This window comes from Echiichthys vipera (assembly GCF_963691815.1).
Source record: "Echiichthys vipera genome assembly, chromosome: X".
Classification (NCBI taxonomy): Eukaryota; Metazoa; Chordata; class Actinopteri; order Perciformes; family Trachinidae; genus Echiichthys; species Echiichthys vipera.
In genome coordinates this window covers 9,160,732-9,188,098 of record NC_139825.1, presented here as the reverse complement: position 1 = coordinate 9,188,098, position 27,367 = coordinate 9,160,732, and the positions used below count along the sequence as shown (strand labels likewise).

Below are 27,367 nucleotides of genomic sequence, written 5' to 3'. Positions count from 1 at the left end.
AACTTAAGTTGAAACCCTGGCTTGAAAACCACCTTTTTTCCCTCCATTGTTCTTAAAGAGTTTTACGCCCACAAGGCCTCGGCTCAAGACATTTTTGCTTCCACACGAAACCAGTGAAACCGGCTAAAAAGGCTGTAATACACATGCCAGGCCTGGACAGAAATACACCAACAAGGAGAAGAAGAGACAGGGAGATGCTGTGTAGGCTACAATACACTGGTGCGAATTTCTCACTAAATCTGGAGACTTCCCAAATCCTCATCCATCCTATAGGGGAATCTGTCCACTGTTTCTGGTGTTAGTGGAGACTTTTGTGGTGTTTTGGACTCTGCACGAATCACTCTGTAGTTAAGTGTCCTCATTGATCGGAGGGTGCTGCTGTGAGCCCCCTTCCCTAAATGTCTGGGTTCATTCACTTCAGACATTCTGTGATCTAAAAAAGAGCTTTGAAGACTTCTCTAATCTGTTGAGGGGCATTATGGACACCATTGCCAGATGATTTAAGATGGTTTGCAATATTACTATTTTGAAAGATGGTTGAAAACACACTCATTTACAGACAGTTTAAAAACCATACCCCGGTTTCTTAAACACCATATAAACACCATACCCCGGGTAAAATCGAAGTTCTTATGCCCCGGTTAACAGACCTAGAGAACTCCTTCAGTTCCCTGATTATTTGCGCACAACAGCGTTCAGAGATTATTAACAGGTTTCTTGTCTGTGCATGCTCCCCACTCCGGAGTGCCACCTACTGTACCGGAGGTTGAGTTACTCTGTTATTTTCCCATTTAACCCCTGCTCATGTATACGAGGGGAACTTCAATAATCTGATTATTCCCTTAACCTGGGAAAAAAAACATTTTCGGGTTACTGCTGTGCATGTAAACGCACTGACCGAATCACCATTCACTGAGCCCTTTTCTTTAAACCAAGAGCTCCATCTAACAGGGTCAACAAATACACCTGATGGTTCATGAGGCTTCATTTGGACATCACTACCAAATTCGGGACCCTACACATTAGCAGTCTCTATGTTGTGGTTATGGTTGTTTGGTTTCTGAACAGCGACATATCTTCTTGTTAAAATGTTCTGTGGGGAGGCCGGGCTTGTTGTGTATGGAGGGTTTTAAGGAACAAAACTAAATATATAAATACATGCCTAGATATATAATTAAATAATAAATTAATTGATGAATACATTGTCCAAATCAATAAATACATAGATTAATCAAAAATTAAATGAGACATGAAATATACAAATCTTACATTTATGTATTATGTGTATTTATTAAACTGTTTTCATTTCCAAAACAAAGTGGTAGGGGTCTATTTCAGGGAGGCTTTTGGTTGACTACATGTGGCTACGCTAGAAAATCTTGATACTTGAACACAGAAGAAGAGGTGGATGGCGATACTTGTGGTGTGAGAGAAAATGGGTTGCAAACAAACTGTATGGTTAGTGTAACAATGGCAGATATGTCAGTTGGTGGGGGGTGGACAGGTATGGAGACTAAATCATGGTCATGGTCTGAAGGAAGTAGTGAAGGAGAGGCCTGTGAATGTTCTCATTTTTCCAGGTCATCGTTTTCCCCAAAGCAATTTCAGTCAAAAGCAACTGGACTTGGTTATTTGTCTAGGAAGACGTTTCACCTCTCATCCAAGAGGCTTCATCAGTTCATGTACGCAACTGACCAGGCTGGGACTGGTCCAGGACCAGGACCAGAACCAGGACCAGGACCAGGACCAGGACCAGGACCAGGACCAGGACCAGGACCAGGCTGGGACTGGTCCAACTAACTGGTGTGGAGATCCAGGTATTTAACCTCTCACAAGGCCGATGAGGTCACTGGGACCCTTTGTGCTCAAAGTGCCAACGACCGTCGTTGGAGTGACAGTCGTTGGTGGGAAGTTGGTTTCAACTCGTTAGTGCTCTATTGAGTCTTAACGACAGTCGTTGGAGTCACAGGAGGCCATTTGTGAACAGTTGTTCTTTGAGTTTAGATTGTTGAATCTCCTGGGAGGGGATGAAAGGGCAGCATTGTAAATTGGAGATAAGTGGTGTCTCAGACCTCCTCCTCTGTTTAACGATGGTTTCTCTACTTTTGCATAGATGGCTTCTTCTACTCCTCTTTCAAATCATCTGTCCTCTCTGTCCAGTATGTGGACATTGTTGTCATCAAAGGAGTGGGCTTTCTCCTTGAGATGTAAGTGTAGAGATCTTTGCATTCCTCGTTGCATTGGACAGCATAAACCAGATTGCTTTGTGGGTGTGTGGTGTTCTTTGATTCAAGATTCAAGATTCAAGAATTCTGTACTAGTCTCTGTCTGAGTGTGTTACTGGGTTTGAAATACACAGGGATGCAGTGTTTGTTGAAGATCCTCCTGAGTTTCTCTGATACCCAAGCCACATACGGAATGACTTTGTTGTTTCTCTTGTTTTGTTTTTCTTAGGTTTTCTTTCTGGAAGCAGCTGCCGTTTTTGCAAAGGACCAGCTTGGGCCTGTGAGCTGGTGGGTAACGTTATCAGTTCTGTGTTGCAGTGTTCTGATAACTCCAAGCTTGTGTTCATTTATTTAAGCATGTTGTAATATAATTATATATTTATCAAGCATTACCACCCCCTTCATCCATTTGACCTGCCTGAATACAAATTCAAGTAATAATGAGAGCAGAATGCCAAGATATGACTTATAAATTAATTTGATTCAAATGTTAATTGGGATGAAGGCTGCATGTTTAAAAATATTAATTCATGACAGAAAAGCTCTGGTGAGGTTTTTTCTTTTCATGTATTTTATGCAGGCACAAAGTAAGACTACCGCGGTAGGCAAAATGGGGCGGAGATTAAGGACCCGGTGAAGCCTCCGGTATGTTTATGGTCAAACATTAGCTGGTTACCAAACCTGCCAGCAGAAGAAGGTTACAAAACGTGCAGGTGGTGGACGCTGGAGTGAAAAGTGAAAGAAGTAAACATGGACAGGACGGTCAGCCTTCCCAACCAGCCCGACAAAGCCACCACAGGTAACACAAACTCCATTATTTATTGGTATTGACGTTGCTGTTTTACACACGGTGAACCAGTGTGTAAATGGAGACTAGACTTGTGGATAAGGTGCGGTTGTTCGACACTTCTGTAATCCAAAACTAACTAACTAACACCTGTCTTCTGTGCAGTTCATTTTGTTCATTTTTGAGTAGTGGGGATACCGTTTTCCCGAATAAATGCTGCACTATTAGTGTAATAGTTTGTGAATACAAGCGTTTGGAAGAGGAAGGTCTAGCTCAGTGTTCAGTTAAAAGTAGTAGTGAAGTTACTTTCGTAAAGAGTTTCGTGTTAAGAGGCATCACGTTACATAACGTAACTACACCATACATGAATAATTATATATTTAAAAGTAATAGTAGAGGCAGCTGTTGTGATAGTGATAGTATCAGGATGGAATGCCGTTTTATTCAATATTAAATAAATACATTAACAAAGCATTAAAAAAGGAAATGAAATTAATTCTGAAACTGATTAATAAATGAATGATTTTATAGTGATATTTATTTGTATTATTTTTTATTTCTCAATGTAATATTTATTGTATTAATGTATTTAATATTGAATTAAATGGCAGTCCATATATACGTTGTAGCAGCAACAGCAGTTGCAGTAGTGTCAGCATCCGCAGTTATAGGTGATGATTGCAATATCATTCCTCCTATGATTCAGCTATGTGTTGTGTAATTGTGATGTACCTCTGCATGTGTGGTTTTGGCAGTGACCCTGGTTGAGAGCAGTGGCACCCCTGGCGGGCTGGAATTGGTCAGTTCCTACCAGACCAACAGAGTGGGAGATCCCATGGACCTGGTGGCCCTGGCATTACAAGTACAGAAGGTATGGACTGATATATTAATATATTTAAATTATAGTCAAACTGTTGAGGTATACACACAGTTCTGAAAATCTTAACTTTGTTTTAGGCAGATGATTTCACTAAGGCCAATGCTTGCAACAAACTGACAGTCATTGCTGACCAGATGAGATACTTACAGGAACAGGCGAGAAAGGTAAGCAACGAAAAACCGCAGTACACAGTGAATGGACTGTTGCTAGACAAGACCAGATCCCAAAGTGGTCATGCTCATGTGATTATAATGCATGCACAAGCTTGCTAGGTAATGTTAAGATTAAACCTGTTTTTCTCCTGATATTACTGCATAACAACGGCCTATTTGCAAAAGGGAGAGTTGTAAAAAGAAAGCAATATGAGTAATGAAAATATACTAGCATTTGAGTATGTTAGATATGTATGGTCAGAAAGTGAACTGCGGCGTCTCCAGAAACACAGAGCTGCCTTTGGATGCCTGAATAAATGCCGGAGGGGGAAAAAAACTATCACTAGTACACATATTTTTTTCTCTCTTTCTAGGTTTTAGAAGACGCTAAAAGAGATGCTGACCTCCACCATGCTGGCTGTAACATTGTGAAAAAACCCGGCAACATGTATTACCTCTACGAGCGTCAATCTGGACAGAAATACTTCTCCATCATCTCTCCTAAGGTTTGCATTATAGTGATACATACTGATGGATTAATTAGGTATTTATCTTACGCATGGACACAGAACTGGCAGCTCCACAAAGATGATAACATGTGAATGCCTAACCAGCGAGCTTGGATGTAATGTGTTCAAAGTTCATGTAATCCAGAAGGGAGCAAATAGTGAGCAGGCAGCCAAAACATAGGCAGGTTAGGTTGGATTTGACTGGTTGCAGTTTTATCTATGCATGTTTTACAGGTTTCTAGCTGTCATGGCATTTATGGAATGCCAGGGAATTCGGACAGTTGTAATCAAGACTGGGAGCTCCAGAGCAGATTCTCTTAAAACCTATTTTTAAATTGGAAATATTATAGAATAATGATAAGTGGGCTGCAACTACTCATTTATATCGCCATTGTGTGTGTCTATTATTCTGCAAATTATTTCCTTGATTAGTCTTTTAAAAATTCACAAACTGATGAATCATGTCTTATGAAAGACAGAATAAATCAAATTTCTGGTTTTCAAAAACACTTAAAGTGCCAATTTCCTTTGACTAAAAGATATAATCCCTAAGATTGATTGATCATATGAACCACTAATTAAAGCACTTGTTGCCTGTTTTCCAATTGTTGTATCTGTGGCAACATCCCCTCTCTAAATGCAAATACGCTCCATTTGTCAGCAGCTGTTGGTCTAACCAGCTGGAGCTCGTCACTGTTGGTTATGCTCTGTTCACTTGTACTCTTGTAATAAAATCACCAGAATTCAGAAGCTGAAGTAGTATAATTTAATGATTAACTGATCAATATCAAAATAGTTACTGATTAATTTGTCTGTCAAATAGATTAAATAATTTCGGCTCTTGAACAGCTGTTTTGGGTAGGGAGTTGTGGGTTTGTAAACTGTTAAGCAGATGTTATTGATGGGACCTGCCATACAATAATTTCTTTGTCTTCTATCCCTAAGGAATGGGGTCCAAGTTGTCCTCATACATTTGTCGGTGCGTTCAAACTTCAACATGACATGTCCTGGACCCCTGTAGATGAGGTGGAGAAGAGGGACACAGAGATTGCCATCATGGACAAAATTCTGAGCCAGCAGACTGCTTTACCACTGTACATAGAACCCAGCTTCAAGGGCCTCTCTGAATAAAGGACTGGATTTTCTTTCTTTTTTTTTTTAAAGGACACATTGTGGATCCCAGCTGTAGTCTTAATGAACATACACTTGAACAGAAATATGTGGTGGAAATTTAATGAACACTTCACTGTTGAGAAATAAAGGTAGAAGTCGACTGAGTTTTTAGTTTTTAAGTGATTTTAAAAAGGAACCGGTTCAGTCAACAGTTATACAGGCCGACAGTCAAACAGTCAATTCTATTCAGCTGAGTAGGGTCAGAGACAATCACCAAGCTGGTTTCAGTCTGACAATTTCTTGAGGTTTAGCAGGCCTGTTAAAACAGAGATTTCCATGGGCAGACGTACAGGCACCATCCAGGGCTGTCTGAGCCCATGTTTAACTTAGCCAGTCCATTTGGGGTTTCCCAATTCAATTGTGACAAACATATTTAAAGAGCAGTAATGATTCAGCAAAACAGGTTAAGAACAACGGTTTATAATAAGAAAGCAAAAAGCAGAGGCATTACTGCACATTTCTTGTTTTCCTACACACCAGTTCAGTGTTTGGCCACCTTCAGTGTAAAATAATTTCATATATCCCTGTCGATGTACCGAAAGGTAATATTAGAGCTAGCATTAGCTAACATGGCTGTTGTTAGCCTAGCTAATGCACATGGACTATGCTCATGCCAAAATGATAACCATTCACTCAATTAAAGTATCCTATTTATGGTGAATAATAAATAATATGCCATTCGTATGCCTGTTTGTTTAGTGATGTGACTGTGGCTAGCTATATGAAGTTTAAGTAATCAGGAACAATATATGAAATTGCATTACTGTTTGTCACTGACAGTGAGCATTTCAAGCGGCACAAAGATCTGTGCCATTGTAACAACAAGCAGACGGGGTCCGCGGATGCTGCGGTACCATAGTCATACCATCAGCCACTCCTTCCATCTCGGCTCACTCCATCAGTTGCTGATGTTGAATGTATGCAGTTGAAACCTTAGGGGTAGTTTTCTTAAATTGAAGCTTGTGCATTGGATACTAAACAAATAGCTTTATTTTTAAAACAAATATTTAAAGCTTTATTTGTTTGCTTATTAGCCTTTATCCAAGATGTTTGTTCAGTCTAACTTTACCAACATCCATAACAAAGATGAGATGTAAACATCACATACCAGATGTAAGGTTTATAACATGTCAGTGTTTCTCACCAAGAAGTGTGTGCATTTTGGATGATCAACTTCCTGCATAGCCTTAACAATTTTTTTTATTGTTCATTGTGTACATCCTTTCTGGCAGACTTCTTCTTCACTGCCTTTGTTGGCAGGTTACCACCACCAACTATTAAGCGGCAGAAGAATGTGAAACCAACAACAGGATGTAAATCATATGTATGATTTTAAGAATCACAAAACAAAAAAGCTTCATTTTTTTAGACATTTATTTATTTAAAGAGACATACAAAGCATTTACCACTGTGCCATCATGTGCAACTCTAATTTAAAGTCAAGACGATTAAAGCGCAATGATTATTTGAAATCAACTCTCTTCAGCTATTTCATTTTAAATAAAATAGGAGTTATTCAAAATGTGATGATTGTAAAAAAAGAAAAAAACAGCCAGTAAGATGCATCACAGTCAGTTGTCAGTGACTTCCTGAGATGCTGTGATTGTTAGTAGATATGAATACATGTGACGCAGAAGCTGCCAGTTATCTGTGGCGATGTTGAAGTGCACCGTGTCCCCTGACCTGACCTTCAGCAGCACGTGAGACTGTGGCAGCAGGAAGAAGAGCACTTTGAACTCTTCTCTATCAGACAGATCTGATATAAGGTAAGGGAGGAAGTGTTTCTCCACCAAGGCAATAAGAGCTGCTTCTTCCAGCTGGCAGTAGAACAGGCTGGTAGCGCAGTCTGACCGCTCTTCTAAGTTTTTACTGCTGATTTCAGCCCATAAAGCTTCAAACAAGTTCAGTCTGCTACCTCGTCCCCAGGCTAGAGGGGCAGGCATAAGGGCCTGCTGGAATGCCACGTGGATGTGTGGCAGGACAGTGAACCAGGAGAGGCCGTCCTTGCAGGTGAAGGTGGCGCTGGCATGGAGGGTTGTGGGATAGGGCCGTCTGGGCTTCAGTCTAAGCCTGACGGTGGGCGCTGGCCTCTCTCTGAACAGATACGGGACACTGATGTCGCTCGGCTCTTCATAGTTGTCGTCTGTGAGGTTGAAGTGGAGGCGGATGCTGAAGAGCTTATCGAAGCAGGAGTCGGCTTCCATGTGAGTCAGCTGATAGTTTAAGGTGATCTCTGAGGCAAAGCTGAGGTTGTCGAACTCAGCTCTGTATGCTTCCAGTGCCGTGTTCGCCTCTCCAGGGCAGGTCTCTGTCTCCTTCTGGTCACTTTCCTTATCAGTTTGGGTTTCTTCTCGTGGCTCAGAATGGGCCTCGATCAGCCTGAATATTGTTTTCTCTGTCTGGACAATGGTCAGCCGGCGCTTCAGCCCACGCTTGCCCAAACGTATGATGCTGGGCAGCAATTTGATCTTGACCTGCTGCCCTCCCTTGGGTGAACCCTGCCCCAAAACGCTGGCCAGCTTCTCCCTGGACAGCATGGTCAGGAGGGTGTAGTAGAGGCGGGCTTGGTCCTGGATGTCTGTGTCTCCATAGTGGCAGGTGATATGCTGCAGGATGTCGGCCAGAGGGATGAGCAGTGAGTCCAGGCTGGGGTGGACAAAGAGGCGGCGGCAGACCCTCAGTAGGCTGTTTCCCAGACGCCAGGTGCCGCTCACACACAGAGCGGAGGAAGACGGAGTGATGATTCTGGACAGGAAGCTGAGGGTTCTGTGCTGGGAGATTTCTTCTTCCTCCGCCACTCGGGCCAGCAACTTGAAGTGCCAGCCCAGGACTTGTAAGGTCAGCTGGGCAAGCGGCGCCTCAGTGACAGCTCCCTGGAGGGCCTTCAGGAACCCCATGGCCAAGTTGTAATCTGGGAGCTTTTTTTGCATTTGGTCAACCAGGTTGATGAAATGTGGAGCCAGGTGGGTGCGGCGGAGGTAGAGCTTACACAGCTTCTCCATCAGGCTGTAGAAGAAGCACTCCATATGACAGAAGTATAAAAGATAGAGGAAGACGGCTCTGAAGAAGGTAACGACAATCTCACGGCTGCCACCATTTTCCACAATGTGTAGCAGCGAGGTGAGGTGTTCGTAGAGGTAGGCCAGCCCCGTGGCCTCCTCTCCCTCCTCTAGGTAGACCAGAGACAGCAGGTTGAGTTGGGCCAGCATTGTGGCGCTGTCGTTGAACACAGTTGGCACTAGAGCCAAGGCCAGCTGTGGAGTCAGCAGCACAGGGATGGTCTCGTCACCATCACTGATTGGCAGGTTCTCAGGAAAGCTGAGGAGGCAGGCGATGTAGAAAAGCTTTTCGGGGGTACTCAGCAGCGGGTGCTGGGAGAGCACGACCAGCCGTTGGAGGATGAACACTTCGTCTTCGGCGCTGAACAGGCTGTCGGTGAACGCAGACTTCATCAGCAGAGTGGTGTGAAGGAGGCAGACCTGAAGGAGACGGACACAGTTACTGTGTGTCATGATTCCCAGTTCTAAAGAGCTCAAAACTGTATAACTATACCTAAAGCTGCTTATGTGTAGACTTTCTATTTGATAATAAAAATCTTTGGTTTGGTCTATGATTGTTTTCTGCCAGTGTCCCACTGAAAGGAACCGAAGCGTTAGGGCTGCAACTAACCATTATTTTGTTGTTGATTAATCTGTTGACCATTATCGCGATTAACCGATTAGTTGTTTGGTCTATAAGATGTCAGATAATGGTGAAAAATATTGATCAGTGTTTCCCAAAGCCCAGATGACATCATCAAATGTCTTGTTTAGTCCACGACAGTTTAGTTTACTGTCATGGATGACAGAGCAGAAAATATTCACATTGACTTTTCCTCTTAAAAAAATTACTAAAACCAATTAATTATCAGAATAGTTGGTAGTTAATTTAATAGACCTTTTCAACGTAATTCCATTGCTTTTGATTTTTGACTTCCTGTCATTCATATACACTGCAACAGGAAATGAACTAGGACTGTTTTGGAATGTTTATGTTTACATCTTTGGATAGGTCTATATATAACTAATGAATTAAATGACTAATCGTTGCTGCTCTAAAGCGTATTATTAATTCCACTTTCACGGCTGTAGATGAAGCAGGAGCCAGCAGCCAGGGGCACAAAGACTGGGAAAGATGGAAACGGCAAGCTTGGCACAGTCCATAGGTAACATTCATATTGTCTGACAATATGATTAAAATTGTACAGTGCCCCTTACAGGGAAAGTTCCCCCAAATTGCAAAGAATGTATTTTGACAGTGGTGGTAAAAAGTATGGTTTGACCACATGAGTTGATATTCAGCTAAATGGGGAAAAAACACTCTGGGTTATTTGTATTTGTTTGTTTTAGTATTGGGCGGTGCCAAGCCCAATATCAGGCCGTTGGTGAAATCGCTCCTTAGTTTCAGCATTATGTTTCAGGATTTGGAGATATCCATTGCAATGTATCTGTTTCTGAGAAGATGTCATGGTTACTGTGGACAGTTTTCTCCCTGAACTACTTTATACTGAAGCAATAGTCCCTATGAGATCTGTGGACAATGTGTACTGTTGATTATATGCAGTAATGGGGACAGAAAAAAAAAAAAAAAGGTTTTAAAATGTCAGTTTTCAATGTTGTGAGCACCATTTACTAAATTCTATCCACCTTCATTGTAGTAGGTTGGCGACAAAAATCGAAATACTACTAAAGATAAGTTGGGAAAAAATGCAAAAAATAAAAAAAATTGGAGTGAGGGCATAGAGTATATAAAACATGGCGCTCGTCTCCCTAACATCACAGGATTCTGAAGAGACTTTGTGAAGCTCAGGCTGACCTCCATATCCCATACTATTATTGGGATATAGTGCTCCTTCATCCTATTTTGTATTCTTTGTATTTTTGGCATACTGCATTTGACATACTGTGTACTGGGGTATACTTAATATTTTAATCAATAATGATGGGCAAATGTAGCTTCATGGAGCGTCATAAACCATTAATAATAATAATAATTCATTTATTTTATGTAGCGCTTTTCAGAGACCCAAAGTCGCTTACAGAGTAGGACATATAATATACAGACGATAAACAACAGGAGACAAGGATGACAAGGATGACAGGGAAGCAAGGCGAAGGGGGCATGGGGTAATGGTGATACAGACAAATAGCCAGAAACAGGTACAACAATAGAGGTGGGGGGGATGGATTGAAGAGCAGTGGGGGGGGGGGGGGGGGGGGTCAAGGGGAGGGGCTGAATGGGTGAGGAGAGCGGAAGGAGGGTGGGGGGGGGAGTCGGGGGGAGAGGCCGGGAGTGAATGTAGTTATGGGTAGGGGAGGTTGTAGGCTTGTGAGAAAAGGAAGGTTTTTAGATGGGGTTTAAATGTTGTGAGTGATGGAGAGTCGCGGATGGGCTGGGGGAGAGAGTTCCAGAGTCGGGGTGCAGTTCTAGAGAAAGCTCTGTGTCCGAAGGTTTTGAGTTTGGAAGGTGGCATGGTCAGAGTTAGGGAGGAGGAGGATCGGAGGGCTCGGGAGGGGCGGTGGGGGGTAAGGAGGTCAGAGAGGTAGGGTGGTGCCAGATGGTGGAGAGCTTTGAAGGTGAGGAGGAGTATTTTGAAGTCGATGCGTTGTTTGATCGGGAGCCAGTGGAGGGTGTAGAGAATGGGGGTGATGTGTTCACGGGAGCGGGTGTGAGTGAGGAGGCGAGCAGCAGAGTTCTGGACCATTTGGAGTCTATGGAGGGAATGGGAGGTGATGCCAGTGAGGAGGGAATTGCAGTAGTCGAGACGTGAGGAGATGAAGGCGTGGATGAGGGATTCAGCGGCAGGGGGGGAGAGGCAGTGTCTGATTTTGGCGATGCGACGGAGGTGGAAGTAGGAGGTCTTGACGATGGAGCGGACGTGGTGATCAAAGGAGAGCGTGGGGTCCAGGATAACACCAAGGTTGCGTGCAAGGGGGGAGGGAGAAATGATTGAGCTGTCAATGGTAAGTGAGATGGGTCCGGTTTTGTTTAGAGTGGATTTGGTGCCAATGAGGAGGAGTTCTGTTTTGTCGCTGTTGAGTTTGAGGAAGTTCTGGGACAGCCATGTTTTTATTGCAGAAATGCAGGTTTCAATGTGGTTGAGTGGAAGATTTTGGGTGGGTTTGGTGCGGATGTAGATCTGGGTGTCGTCAGCATAGCAGTGGAAATCGAGGTTGAGTGAGCGGATGAGGTGACCAAGGGGGAATAGGTAGCAGATGAAGAGAAGGGGGCCAAGGACTGAGCCTTGAGGGACCCCCTGCGAAACAGGAGAGAGGGTGGATGTGTGGCCGGAGAGGGAGACGAACTGTTGCCTGTTGGTGAGGAGGATGGAATGATTGATAGTATCGAAGGCTGCGCTGAGGTCGAGTAGTAGCAGGATGTTGAGGGCACCAGAGTCTGCAGAGGTGAGGAGGTCATTGAGAACTTTGACAAGGGCAGTTTCGGTGCTGTGAAGTGGGCGGAAACCGGATTGGAGGGGTTCGTAGAGGTTGTTTGACTGGAGGTGGGAGTGAAGTTGGGCGGCGACAATGCGTTCCAGAGTTTTGGAGAAGAACGGCAGGTCGGAGATAGGACGGTAGTTGGAGAGGTTAGCTGGATCAAGGGTGGGCTTTTTAGGGATGGGGGTGATGGAGGCAAGTTTGTAGGTTAGTTGTATTTGTAGAGCCACTAGATGGAGCTCTAGGTTTAAAGAAAAGAGAGCATCGTCTAGTGCAGTGGTTCCCAACCTTTTTCTTAAGGGACCCATATTGTTACCATTAAAAACTTTGGTGACCCCCCCCCCCCCCCCCCCATGAAAATCAAAATAAAATAAGGAACATCATAACTTCTTTTACATGAAATACTTTATATTTCAGTTATTTAATAACAGCATGGGACAATGAGGAGAACCTGTGTATGAGTACAACATATTTCTTCAGAACTTGTACTTTTAAAAAAAACTTTTTCTTTAACATATTTCCTGCCTAAATGAATTTGAAAAACAGCTTTAGAACTTGTACTTTTAAAAGTACAAGTTATTTTTTTAAATTATTATTATTTTAATTATTATATTATTATTATTAGAAAATTAAAAATATACATTCTGCTCTAATTTTATCCATTGCTTCTATGAAGCCAAACTCAATATAACTTTCTTCCTGCAGTCTCCTCTACCTGACGCTTCACCATCTCTTCCTTAGCTCGGCCTAGCAAGGACTGCTGCACGTGAGGCGTTCAAGTCACACACGCTCTGTTCCTCGTGATATCGGCCTATGACTTATTAATTTATCTAAAATTTGAAATACACGAATAAATGTTTAATGTGGCTCTTGGATTTAGTTGATTTTGTCACATATATGAATTAAATGCTTAGCCTACTCATTTATTTAACATTTTAATTACATTAAAATTATTAAACCCCTTAAAATCAAGAGGGCTTCGCGATCCTCCCTGGATCTTTGACGCCCCCCTTGGGGGGTCGGGCCCCCCAGGTTGGGAACCACTGGTCTAGTGGACTCAAAATCAAGTGGTTCATACAGGCCATTCGCACTTTTGGCACCTCTGCATTGGCTTAATTTTTTTTTTTTAAATCATCGTAAAGACCAACATGTGAGTACAGCACACCAGAGAAACCTGGAGTACTTAATTCTCTTTGACACAAACCTCACTCGTGCTGAGCAGTCGCAGCAGCTGATCCCTGAATTCGGCTGGTGGGACACCAGGTACCATGGCAACCACCTCTGTCAATCTATGTAGCAGTGCAGCCTGACACAGAGGAGTGAGCAGGTAGGACTCCTGCAGGAGGGAGGACAGGACTGGATGGAACTCAGTCTCTTTGAGGGTCTGCACTGTAGAAGGAGACAGTATGATAGAGTTTTTGCTGTTCATCTGGCCTGAGTCCAGCTCTGCTTTAGGGCGCACTCACACTGCACATCCGTACCGTGCCCCAGAACGTTTCACGGGTTAAGTCTAGTTCGTTTGACCAGTATGAGTGCAACCGTACTGCGCCTAGGAGCGGTACACTTGACGGACACGGTCTGTTTGGGAGAGGTGGGCTTTTGTAAAGCACGTTTGCACATGTACGAGCACGAGTGTGGCACGTGTACGAGCACGAGCACAAGGCCTACGGCGGTTCTGACGTCATTTTATGTGTGCCTGTTCAGGAATAGAAAAAAGAAGGACGGACCATGCACAGACATTTAAAACAATGGAGGAGAAAGGTTCACGTTCAGGTGTGATGCGGAGGTGGAGTGTTTACTGCAGATTTGGTCGGATGAAAATATTCAAAAACAGTTGGACAAGACGCACAAAAACTCACAAGAACTCTGAGGTCTATGGAAAGATTTGTAAACAAAGTGACGCATCGCGATGACGTCAATCAATGTGTGTGACGTGTAACTGCGTGAAGACGTATAGGCAGCAAGAAGCATTCACCGAGGCCCAGGTAGTGTGAGTACAAACGGGCCTGGGCCGCAGGGGGAGAGGGGGGGTGGGGGGCAAGTACGTTAAAGCACGGGGCACGGTACAAACAGTGTGAGTGTGCCCTTACATGCAACTGCTCCATTTCCATCCAGAAGACGCTTAAGATCATCAGCTTTAGCCCCTGTTTCCTGGGTGAGTTGATTTACAGTACTTCTTAACACCAGAGTATAGAGTCCTGTATAGGCCTGGTGGAGCTGGGAGGTTTCTTGCTGCTGGAGGCCACCTAAGAGATTGAGGTGCTGGGACAGAAGGCCCGGAGAACAGGCCTCCAGGTCCCGCAGGCACTCACAACCTGTGGCCCGTAAAGAGTTAAGAGCACTGTCACCGTGGAGGTCACTGCTGTCCTGGGCTATCTGAAGGAGCAGGTCCAGGAGGTCTTGAAATGCACGGGAGCTGCTGCTCACGCAGGAGGTGCAGACTAGTACAGAGGTGAGGGCCAGGAGGAGGTGACGACGAAACTGGACAGACTTGGGAGGACACTGGTGGAACACTGACATGAGCTCCAGGGCTGTCTCTTCACCCACCAAGTCTGAGGGGCACAGCAGAGTCGGGTACTCACATAGTGAGGACAACAGGAGGACCTGTGGGGGTGATATAGAACAATTATGGGCCCGTCAGTGTTCCAAACACTAGTTGGGATTATATCAAAAGACACACACAGACACACACAAAAAATATTTGTTTTTTTCATTGAGATGTTTGCAAGTGCTTAGCAATAAAATTGTCAAACAATCATAATGTAGTTGCTTTTTGTGAGTTGATAAAGGCTAAATATCACTGATTGTGTTAAATGGGAAGATGACATTTGTCTCATATGGACATCAGGCTCCTGATATCAGCAAATAAGGTATTGTCATCCAAATAATCGATATGATATAATATTGTATCATTATAAAACTTGTGATTTTCACCAAGGAATGCCTAAGTGAACAAAGGTAAATAACAGGACAGTCTGAGTCTAAACTGAGAAAACAATATCACTTAACTGTAATGCAACTTTTAAAACCAGGAAATGACAACATTTCCTATACAGTTACAAGATCTAAGACGATATCTAGTCTCATATCACCAGACACTGATTAATGCACAGGCTGGCCCAGGTTACAGTCTAGTGGCCAGTGTGTAGGAGCCCCAGACTGGCTAGAATATATATATATTTTTTCAATTATCCTATTCCTTTTCAGACAGAATAATTTGTATAAATGTTGTTACAGGTTTTTTGTTTTTTTTCTCTCTTATTTTTTAAACTAATTTAATTTTGTATACTTTTGTATTTTTTTTTTGACATGTCTGTCTGAAATAAATTTATAAATTCAAATCCAATTCAATTAACTACACTGGTGAAAAAAAAAAACTTGCCTCCAATTGGGGCCCTTCTAAACATTTTTAAAAATTTTAAGTTAATGATTGGATAGCTATGGGACACATTTACCCAAAGAGCTGCCATCATGTGTCCGGGTTCATAAGGTCAGTTTTTTTGTCAGTGATACGTCACTAACTGTTACTACACAGTAGAGAGGCAAAAAGAAAAGCACAACGACGGAAAGAACAACCGGATGAAGATCTACTAAAGAAAACTCCTAAATTGACAGGATTTTTAAATTTTTCTTCTTCTATATTAGGATTTTTTTTTTCTGATAAAGCATGATTAATAATGTGGAGGGGCCCAAAAGACCGGTAGCCTAGGGCCCCCAGAGCACCTTAACCTTTGTGTCGTGTTAGTTTCTCTCCCCTTACTTTGGAGCTCCCGGTCAGATTTGACCGGCCTGTTTTAAAAGCTCTTACATTAACACAAAAACCATTGATCATCACAAAATTTATTTAACTCCCTTTTAAGCTGTAAACAGTTGTCTCAGACTGCTGGTTTACATTAATAACTGCAGTGACTATACAAAGAATAGACAAAGAAATTGTAAATTGTATCCCAAATAGGTAGTGGGGGGCTTTTAGGATCCTTACTTCAATTTGATTTTAACACAATTCAACCTCACATCTTAACAGAAAGACTTTTAGAGCAATTTGAATTGAGTAAAAATCTTGGTGGCTGGGTTTTAGATTTTTTTAACTGGCAGGACACAAAGAGTGCGAGTCAATGGAATACTGTCTGATCAGATATGTTCCTCCACTGGCTCCCCTCAGGGCTGTGTTCTGTCCCCTCTCTTGTTCATCCTCTACACCAACATGTGTCACAGCAACAGAGAAGACAGGTTTATTTTAAAGTATGCAGATGACTCTGTCATTGTGAGCCTGCTACAAGGGAATGAAACAGGTCATGGTCCAGTTGTCCAGGATTTTGTAGTCTGGTGTGCTGGGTCCTTTCTACAAATGAACATTTCCAAAACAAAATACATGTGCATTGATTTTAGGAAACTCACCATGGCTAAGGAAATCATCAGCATAAAGGGTCAAGCAGTGGAGTGTGTCAACAACTATAGCCGCAGCTGAACCTGGAATCCCTACACAGCAGGCAGCTACAGAGGCTAGTTGGGTCAATCTTAGAGGATAGATCCCACCCGCTACACAGCGAATTTCAGCCTCTCCCACCAGGCCGTAGGTACAAAATGCCCGCCTGCAAAACTAAAAGATACAGAGGCAGTTTTGTTCCCTCAGCTGTCATAATATTAAAAAACACTTAGGCTATTAGACTACACACTAATTTATCTAACTTATTAACTGCACAGCCTTCTTAATGTATTTATATATTTATTACTTATTCTGGCTTAGCTGCGATAATCTGTTAGAATGACTTTTATTCTGTATTTTATCCCCTGAAAAAAAAAAAAATATATATATATTTATATATATATATATATATATATATCAGAGATTTTGAGCACTGTTGCCACTGTTATGTCAATGTCTTCTTGTTTTTTGTCAATGTCATTAATGTCGTCTATGTGTGTGTGTAAGCAGCCTACTCTTTTTACCTGCAACCAAAACTACCCTTGGGTACAATAAAAGTTACCTTACCTTAGCTTACTTACCTTACCTTACTGAGGTGGGCAAACATTAATTCCTTAAGTTTTTCAGCCCGCAAGTGGGGACTCTGTAGCATCTACCTGATGGTAGAAGCTGGTATTCTGTGTGCTGAACATGTGTCTGATGATCAGATAGTATTTTGTATTGGAAAGTGTGGTTCGTGTGGGGGGATGGTCACATAAACCCAGGAAAGAGACGGGTTCCCACAGCAAACACCTAATTTTGAAATTTGTAAACAGGTGTTAGAATGTTGAGTCTGTAAGGTATGGTTCACGTGAGGATAGGCACATAAGCACGGGGAAGAGGTGGGAAGGAGAGACAACTAACTGTTCAGTCTGAAAGGGGTTCACGTGAGGTTGTGTGTGTTAGTGTACTATCTGATGGATGAACACAATCTAGGGTCATCAATTCATTTCCTATGGCATGACTGGGAACATCACGTGTTACAAATTTGACCAAAACCACTCAAAATTCTTGAAAGTGGTGATCAGCAATTGTATTCTGTTCAAATCCATAGTGTGGAGGATATCATAAGGCCTTGAGACAATCAAATGTATAAAACAATATTTGTGATTGATGAAAGTAGGAAATTGGTCAGACTTGACCCGAACACAACAGAAAGGTTAGTCCGACACTCACGGGCGGATTAATGCACAGGCTTCCCTAGGCTGCAGCCTAGGGACCCCACATGTGCAGGGGCCCTGGAGTGGCCAGGCTATTTTTTTTATTTACTATGCTGGAGAAAAAAAACATGCCTCCTATTAAACATTTAAAAATTAACTCACTGTTACTACAGAGTATAGCAGCAAAATGTCAGAAAGGAAATGTGATAGAGCACTAAAAAAAGAAAAGTACAGCGCCTGAAAGAACAAGGGGACCATCTACTAAAGAAAATTCCTAAATTAACAGGATTTTTCAAAGCTGCAGACTTTTCTTCTGTTCATGAGAGCGGTCTACAGGCTAACGTTAATATTGGTGCAGCAACTGAAGCTGTAGCTACAGCTAGCTTTGGCCAGGACAAAGACCGTGGCCAAAATTACTGCGACAGTGCCTCCCAATCTCACTCAGATCAGGAGACTGAGACAGAGGGGCAGACACTTCAACTACTCGAAACACCGGTATGTTGTCCCACAAACACCCCGGTTATTAGCCCAGATGCCCCAGCCACCCTGCCAACGGACTCCTCCGTGACAGCCTCGCCTGTTGCTGCGGAGAGCGCACAAGAGGCTGCCGATCCTGCTACCTATAGCCTATATATACCTATAGCCTACCTATGAAATTGATGACGACATGAGGACATACTGGGTTAAAATGGGTCCAGAAACTTGTCACAACAAAGACAGCACAAACACCAAAAAAGGTACTTTTCAAAAACCCTTTTTAAAAGGAAACTGGCAAATGGTGAAACTGTGCCAACAGAATGGTTGCTCTATTCTTCCTCAAAAGGTACGGTGTTTTGTTTTGTGTGTAAACTATTTGGGAGCTGTAATAGATACTCCGTCTGCACTGACAGCAGGCTATAGTGACTGGAAAAATGCCACTGCCCGCTTCATGCCCGAACATGAAGGATCGGAGAACCACAGAAAGGCTATGGTAGCTAGGGGTGGAACGGTTTATTGAAAAAATCCATCCCGTTCGGTACGCTTGTCACGGTTCGGTACATGTGTGTACCGTTCGATTTATGAGGTGCAACGTAGTGTAAGCCTTCATGACCGCTGTCCTTTCTCATATCCATCTCAGCGCGTCAAATCCTGGCGCGCTGGGAGACTTGCTCCACGGGCGCCCAATAGGCACACGGCCACAACGCTACGCAGGCTCCCGCTCCGCTCTTCTTCGTGGGTTTTTTGAATCCTCTTGGCAGCAGCTCGCTTAACTCCGCTCTGTTTGTTCGTTTCTGTCTGGTTAAATCCGTGGTTAAATCACCACATCAACGTCTCTTTCTACTCTGAAAAAAAGAAAAGTTGACACAGAAAACCGTCAGTTCACCAGAGAATGAACAGAGAAGTTTTTGTTTCTGTCTCTGTGAAGCCTGTGTTTACTCTGCAGCCATATCTGCTTGTAAAGAGGAGAAGTTGATAAAAATCATGCTACTCTGCATTTATGTTACGTTCATTTGTGTCAGTCCAGTTTTTTATTAATAAACTAATGTTTCATATGTATTTGTCAGCCTGTTAAAGTAACTAGTAACTGAAGTAATCAGATGAATGTAGTGCAGTAAAAAGTAGAATATTTCCACTGATTTGTAGTGGAGCAGAAGAATAAAGGAGCATGTAAATAAAATACTGAAGTAAAGGAGAAGAGCCTCAAACTTGGACTTAAGTCCAATAATTGAGTGAAAACCTTTGGTTTACAGGTTTGTTCATTTAACAAGGATTGTTTTTGACAAGCTTGTTGCACTTTGAGGCCTATGACTACTATTTACATTGATAAAATAAAGACAATATATGTACTATATTGGATTATGTACAATATCCATTAATGTGATGCTCATATTTTTACAGCCCCTCATTTAGGATCATTTCCGTCAACCGGCCCAAATTCCAAATGAACTGAATAACCCTGAATTAGCCTAATTCAGTTAGTTCAGTGATTGCTGTTTGTGCGTATTTTAGTGAAAGAAAACCTATTTTCTTAATTTTTTCTAAGATTTGATAATATAAAAGTGTTTATATTCTTACCTAGAAGGCAAACAATTGTTTACCTTTTTGCCAACTAAATATATAAACGCGTAAATGCAGCAATGTGTCTCCTACTGCTTCAAAATCTCACTTCACTTTTATTTAAGATTGTAACAGTAATCCCTAAGCAAGCTGCCTTAATATTTCAGTTTTTGCATGATTGCATGACGTGTCCTTAAAGAATATCTGATAAAAAAAATAATTATAAGGGTACAGATCTGATACATGGTATGTTTAGAATCTAAAAGAAATAGAAAAAAAACAACCGAACCGAACCGAAAAACCGTGATATGAACCGAACAGTGGATTTTGTGAACCGTTCCACCCCTAGTAGATTCAGAACTGAAAAAACAATTTGACAGTGAATGTGAATATTGGACTGAAGTTTTAAAGAGGGTAGTTGCTGTGGTGACGTTTTTAGCCGAGCGAGGATTTCCTGTCAGGGGACACAGAGAAACTTTTGGGTAACTTTATGGGTGTACTGGAGGTTATCAGCGAGTTTGACCCGTTCTTAAAAGCGCATATAGAAAAATATGGCAACGCAGGCAAGGGAACACCATCATACCATCTTACCTATTAATTGAACTGATGGGAGGGCGGGTCCTTACAGAGATAATCAGTCAGATAAAAGTGGCAAAATAATTTTCGCTTAGTGTGGACTCCACTCCAGATGTTGCGCACACAGACCAACTCACTTTCATTATGCACTACGTGTGACCTGATGGCTGCATCCAAGAACGATTTCGTAAAGTCAGTGGACATTGATATTAACAACTGCAGAGGCCAGTGTTATGATAATGCAGCCAACATGTCTGGGATGTACGCATTAAACAGATTAACCCTTTGGTCGAGTGGGTACCGTGTGTTGCACACACGCTAAATTTAGTGGGGGTTAACTGTGTTAACTGTTGTCTTGACACAGAGGATTTTTTCAACTTTGTACAGACACTTCTTCGTTTTTCTTCAAGGTCTACGCCGGCAGACAACTACAGCGGGTTTACAGCCCAATGACAACCACAGAATAGAGACATTAAAAAGTATTTCAGACACTAGATGGTCAGCACACGCACAAGCAAAAAAGGCACTGAACCAGAACTATGCCAGAATTCAAGAGTCACTGCAAAAGTTAAGTGATGACACAAACCAAAATCTAACCACTCGAAATGAAGCCCGGGCACTCCACATGAAAATGAAAAACTCCAGAATGCCTTTCTGTGTGTTACGTGGAACAACATACTCATTCACAAGAACATTTTCACAAGACCAGCACGGCTCTACAGGCAGTTGAACAGGATTTATGTAACGCTGTTACAGCTCATTGGAGGGATCATTTGGCCAGCCTACGGGATGATTTTGACAAGTGTGAGAGTGATGCAAAAATCATGTCTCCAACTGTGTCTCAGCACTACGAAGTGAACTCACAGAGGCAGAGAAAAATAAAAAAAGCAAGCAGATGAAAGTGCTGAACCTGACTGTGAACAACCAGGCCGAGACAAGTTCAAGCAACAGTTTTTATCACTGTCATATACCGACGCGTCACGAAACTGGATCTGAGGTTTCTGTCTTACAAACACATTCAGAAGACATTTGGATTTCTGAACAACATCTCCATATACGACCTTTGTACAGGAGCGGCTAATCTGCAGAAGAAATATGCATGTGATCTGGGTGAAGACTTTGTGGACGAAATGAAACAATTCAAGGAATTCATTAAAAAACGAGGACACCTCAGCAAGGTCACTGTTGCAATTTATAAGAGGAAGGAAACTACAGTCAGTGTTTCCAAATGTTGATTATTCATGACTTTGCCTGTAACCAATGCCAGCGGGGCGTTCTTTTTCCAAACTGGGACTAGTTCAAAACAGACTGATCCACAATGGGCCAGAACAGACTGAAACACCTGTCTATGATGTCCATCAAACGTGATATTCTGCGCAAACTGGATTTTACCAGCCTCATTAAAGACTTCTCTGCCAGAAAAGCGATAAAAAAGCTTCTAAAAAGGTAGGCCTACAAATATGATTGTGCTGTTATTGTGTGCCGTTACCGCTGCATTGTGTATTGTATTTTTATGTGTTGTAATTGCTTGTGGTTTAGAAATCTAAAAACAGTTATCATTTAGCAGATGCTCTGAGTGACTTCCTGTGAGTGTTATTTACAGCAAAGGCAGTGTCAACGTGATCGAAAAAAATCAGTGTTTGTGTGTGTGTGTTAGTACGACCAAGTGTGCGTATGTGTGCTGCGTAAAATTCCAAACTTTCTTTTTTTCTGATAAAGCATGATAAATAATGGGGGGGGGGGGGGGGGGGCATACAATCAGTAGCCTAGAGGCCCATGACCACCTTAACTCGCCACTGCCGACACTGCATATCACCATCTTGATATATTTCCCAGCCCTAGCCCGGGCTTACTTATTAGACATTTAACTCTGTATTACCTTGACACTGTAAGTGGCTCTGTCATCTCGGAGCTCACGGAGCAGTTCTGCAAGAAAAGCCTCAACTGTTATCCCGCAAAGGAAGCCAGACGGACTGCGGGAGAAAGCAGATATCCTGTCGGCCCAGTTCACCGCCATTATCGCTCAAATATCCCAGCTGGGGGCCGTGCCAATCATTGGGTAAACAACGCTCTCCAAAGGTATGGCACACAGTAAGCTTTGCCTTTAAATTGAAACACAAAGTTTTCCCCACGGGACTGACATCCAACAGCTGGTATCCAAAGACACGGGGACTTCCGTGTTGTGTCACGTGCGCTAATGTAATACTGGCAGTGTCACGTTAGCGCCATCGACTGCTTCGGAGAGCAAACCGCAAATCTGTGTGTATGTGCGTGTGCGTGCGCGTGTCTGTGTGCGCGTGCGCGTTTTTGTGAGTGTGTGCGTGTGTGTGTGCGTGTGTGTGTGTGTGTGTGTGTGTGTGTGTTGTGAGCTGTTTAATAGAACGGCAAGCCCCCCCTCCTTTCCTCTTCCCTCCTTCCTCTTGCTCTCAGTGCAGTCCCGGTCAGCCCGAATGGTGTGGAAGCCGTCCACGGAGAAGTTCAGATCCGTGATATCCCTGTGCATTCATGTCTACAAATATACAGTATAAATACAATAATTCCAGTTATATTCAAGATAGTTCTTAGGACAGCGAAGTAAAAGTAATATTACTTTTTTTCTTTAGATGATATTTTGGCACATTTTGGTCAGAGAATTGAAATTTTAAAAAGTTCAATAAAGAATAGGAACATCACTTTGCTTGATTCAAACCATTAATACAGTATATACTATTGTTATGTTGGCTAATTTAAAAACATATATAACATATGCCAGCAACGAATGTGGACAACATTTACTCAATCTACTAACTACTGAGCCATAGATACCATGGACAGAAAAAAGAATACGAAAATATTTCTTAAAGAATGAGAGGCTTCGTTCATTAGAGAAGGACTCGCTGGTGCATTTCTACATCTGGTAAGTCCTCCCGCGTTCATGAGAAGCCAAAATGGCGGCGTCCTTAGGGGAGCCTGCGCCACTGAGCAGCTTTCCATAGGAATGAATGGGGCGCCATTTTGTGTCCGTTCTCTTTTCTACGTCCATGAGAGAGCTGCTTTTTGTCAACAGAATGGCAAGATGGCGGCTCCTGTGGTTACATTCAACGCTAGCGGCAAAGAGGAAAACACCCGGAAATCCTCTTAAGTGGGCCAAATGGATTCTAAACCGTGCTGAATACATAACCGCGTCCAAGAAGAACAATACGGTAATATACGATAAAGTGAACTTTTTATGTTGAGTCATCTAGATCGATAAGACAGTCATTGTTCTAATACAGCTGACTATTCCTTTGTTTGTTAATTTATCCACAAATGAAAACAGCACCGATAAACCATAAAAAGGATCTTTATTATTAAAAATACGAATTGTGAGACTGTAAAACAAAAAATGTAATAAGGGATAACAGAACTATGTTGTAGAAATATGAAATAAAAAAACTGTAATATATATATATGTATGTATATATATATATATATATATATATATATATATATATATATATATATATATATATATATAATTAGGCACAGAAAGTGGGGTGAATCCTTTTGATGTCAGTGTTTAAATAAGAACACTTCTTGTCCTCATTGTCAGTGTCACAATTTGTACAGCAACATTAGTCTGTGCATCACAGTCCTTCAGAGAAACAGGAACATCTTCCTGCCTCACAGGCACTTTCTTTACAGCTGCAGTGTTTCACATGTTAGTGTTATCTAACTTGGATGTGCTGACAGTTAGCCTCTGTGAGTCGTATCTAAGTTAACATGAGTGTGATGTTCACTGATGTGGCGTGTCTTGAGCAAACGTTAATCACTGTTAACGTCCCCTGCTGTAAAGTGTGTAAGATAACATATCAGATGACATTAGTTTAGTTTGTAACTGTAGTTTGTTTAGTCCGTGTTAGCTTTGGCGTTGTTTACTAACGTTAGCAGGCTGTGTAGATGACACTCTCAGAGCCTAATTTGGCCAACAAAGTGAGATTATTTCAGAATGATCTTTGTCCCACACAGATGATCAGTAGATTTGATGAAAGGGCTCTGGACCACCCCCCCACGGCTCCTCCACAACCATCCACCTCCAAACCTCCAGTCCTGCTGACACCCCCCCCTCCCCCTCAATTCCTTCCTGGTTTTGCCCTACCTGTCCCCTCCCCCCCGCCATCACCTCTCTCAACCCCCACCAACCCACAGAACACACAGAGCAGACAGTGTCAGCCCGAGGGTCCTAAAAGCATGTGCGACCCAGCTGTGTGGAGTACTGCAGTACATCTACAACCTCAGCCTGAGTCTTGAGAAGGTCCCTGTTCTGTGGAAGACATCCTGCCTGGTACCAGTACCAAAGAAGGTGTGTCCCAGCGCCTCCGAAGACTACAGACCGGTGGCGCTGAAGTCGCACCTGATGAAGTCCCTGGAGAGGCTGGTTCTTTCACTTCTTCGGCCCTTGGTCAGCTCATCACTGGACCCTCTACAGTTTGCCTACCAGCCAAGTCTAGGTGTGGAGGACGCTATCATCTTCCTGCTCAACCGTGCCTGCACCCACCTTGACAGAGCTGGAACCACAGTGAGAATCTTGTTCATGGACTTCTCCAGTGCGTTCAATACCATCCGGCCCGCTCTGCTGGGACGTAAGCTGACGGCGATGCAGGTGGACCTTCCCCTGGTTTCCTGGATTACGGATTACTTGACGGGTCGACCACAGTATGTCAGACTGCAGGACGGAGTGTCTGACACTGTGGTCAGTAGTACTGGAGCTCCACAGGGAACTGTTCTTTCCCCATTTCTGTTCACCCTGTACACCTCAGACTTTCAGTTCCTCTCTGAGTCCTGCCACCTGCAGAAGTTTGCTGACGATTCTGCAATTGTTGGCTGCGTCAGTGAGGGAAAGGAGGAGGAATACAGGGGTGTTGTGGACTCCTTCGTCGACTGGTGTGCAGCTAATCACCTGATTCTAAACGCCACCAAGACTAAGGAGCTAATGGTGGATTTCCGCAGGAGTAAATCTGCCCGAACACCCATCTCCATCAATGGCGTGACTGTGGATGTTGTCCAGGATTACAAATACCTTGGAGTATACCTGGACAACAAACTGGACTGGTCCAAGAACACTGAGGCTGTCTACAAGAAGGGCCAGAGTCGTCTCTATGTCCTGAGGAGGCTCCGGTCATTCAATGTATGTAACACCATGCTGAGGATGTTCTATCAGTCAGTGGTAGCCAGTGCCATCTTCTTTGCTGTTGTGTGCTGGGGCAGCAGACTGAGGGCAGCAGACGCAAAGAGGATCAGTAAGATCATCAGGAAGGCTGGCTCCGTCCTGGGGGTCACACTGGACTCTTTGGTCGCGGTGTCTGAGAGGCGGATGCTGTCTAAACTGCACAGCATCCTGGACAACAACTCTCACCCTCTCCACCATCTGCTGACCTCCAGCAGAAGCACCTTCAGCCACAGACTCAATCTCCCCCGGTGTAATACTGAACGCCGGAGGAAGTCTTTTCTTCCGGCGGCCATCAAACTTTATAATTCATCTCCCCCTGGTCAGGTAAGGAACAGTGGAGACACTGTATCCTGAAAATGTCACTTTGTCACTTTATATCATCACTGCACCACTTTATTCAGTTGTACTGTCACTTAGTTCAGTAAGAAATGCTGCTACACTTTACACTGTCACTTTATATCATCACTGCACCACTTTATTCAGTTGTACTGTCACTTAGTTCAGTAAGAAATGCTGCTATACCACACTGTCACTTTATACCACCACTACATCACTTATTTAGTGGTACTGTAACTTACTGCTGCTACTCTTTACACTGTCTCTTTATATCACCACTACATCACTTTATTTATTTATTAATGGTACTGTAACTATCTGCTGCTACACTTACTGTGCTTTAGGACATGCTGCTACATTTCACTGTGGTTTACTGTAACCTACTTCTGTACGAAATGCTGCTACACTCCACTGTGCCATACGGTCACTTAGTTCTGTAGGAAATGCTGCTACATTTTTAACAATTTTAACACTTATAACTTATCGCTCCTTCTCACTTATTAGTTTGTACTTATTTCATTTCAATCTGCTGCTAAACTGCACAGTGCGTATTGTTGTATATTGTATATACCTACGCTTAACCACGATGTCTGTTGCACTCTGTCACACTTTCATTCATTGCTTGATTTATCCGATGTTAGCTTTATTTTGATTTGATTTATGTTTATGCTTATTGTTACTCTGATCCCTTTCCACCTTTGTATTGAAACTGTTGCAAAATAATTTCCCTCGGGATAAATAAAGCTTCTTGAATCTTGAATTGAATCTTGAATCAGTAGGTCTGAACATTCATAACTGGCTGTGAGACTGATGCCAGACTGACGCAGCCCTGTGCAGTCAGTCTGTGAGCCCTGTCCGGAGAAACTTTGGAGAACCAAAGGAACCAAGGTCTAAAGCTACTAACGCTTTTGTGAAAACTCTGTGATTGGTAACATTATTAAATACAAAGCCACGCTGTCTAATGTTCTGTCTATTATGGGCTGTAGCTGTTGACCTGCTCATTAGCTCCGTCTGTGTCAGAGAACATCTGTGTTCACATTTCTTCCTAAGCAGACCTCCACTGCCATCATTGTGACTAGAAGTTAAATGTTTTTCATTGCTGTAATACAATACACTATTATAGTTTGTATTTTCACAATGTCAAATGTAAACACTATATAAATATTATTATATATATTGCAACATGCTGCTGTTCATGGAGGAATTGTCTGGTCTCTGTAAATATTAGATAGTGTTGTCTAGACTTTCAATATGAATGTGCAAGTGTCTTGAGATAACTTATGTCAGGATTTGGCACTTTAAATAGAATTTAACTGAACTGGTTAAAGCCTCGCCTTTTTCATTTAACGCTGTGTGTTTATGCAGGCAGGATAAAAAAAAAGTTGATGTTAAAATGTCAATTT

At 42.7% G+C, this 27,367-nt stretch overlaps 2 protein-coding genes across 2 annotated transcripts; one reads left to right on the top strand and one right to left on the bottom strand.

The window, feature by feature from the left end:
- The first annotated feature begins 2,895 nt into the window (after positions 1–2,895).
- On the top strand, positions 2,896–6,368 carry cUnh1orf50 (chromosome Un C1orf50 homolog). The gene is made up of 5 exons (XM_083938689.1): positions 2,896–3,024; positions 3,768–3,883; positions 3,970–4,056; positions 4,419–4,550; positions 5,499–6,368. The coding sequence occupies exons 1-5, from the start codon at positions 2,976–2,978 to the stop codon at positions 5,682–5,684; spliced, it is 570 nt and encodes a 189-aa protein (XP_083794815.1). The 5' UTR covers positions 2,896–2,975; the 3' UTR covers positions 5,685–6,368.
- A 762-nt stretch (positions 6,369–7,130) lies between these two features.
- On the bottom strand, positions 7,131–22,592 carry ap5b1 (adaptor related protein complex 5 subunit beta 1). Its single transcript, XM_083938492.1, has 4 exons — positions 22,320–22,592; positions 14,293–14,806; positions 13,407–13,591; positions 7,131–9,205 (listed from the first exon to the last, which is right to left on the bottom strand). The coding sequence occupies exons 1-4, from the start codon at positions 22,455–22,457 to the stop codon at positions 7,298–7,300; spliced, it is 2,745 nt and encodes a 914-aa protein (XP_083794618.1). The 5' UTR covers positions 22,458–22,592; the 3' UTR covers positions 7,131–7,297.
- Positions 22,593–27,367: the final 4,775 nt, after the last annotated feature.

Coding starts and splice junctions, on each gene's coding strand:
- cUnh1orf50 (XM_083938689.1), top strand. CDS start 2,976: ATGGACAGGACGGTCAGCCTTCCCAACCAGCCCGACAAAGCCACCACA. Junction 3,025..3,767: donor GCCCGACAAAGCCACCACAG/GTAACACAAACT, acceptor TGGTTTTGGCAG/TGACCCTGGTTGAGAGCAGT. Junction 3,884..3,969: donor TGGCATTACAAGTACAGAAG/GTATGGACTGAT, acceptor ACTTTGTTTTAG/GCAGATGATTTCACTAAGGC.
- ap5b1 (XM_083938492.1), bottom strand. CDS start 22,457: ATGGCGGTGAACTGGGCCGACAGGATATCTGCTTTCTCCCGCAGTCCG. Junction 14,807..22,319: donor GAGCCACTTACAGTGTCAAG/GTAATACAGAGT, acceptor TCACCCCCACAG/GTCCTCCTGTTGTCCTCACT. Junction 13,592..14,292: donor TGGAAATGGAGCAGTTGCAT/GTAAGGGCACAC, acceptor CTCCTTCTACAG/TGCAGACCCTCAAAGAGACT.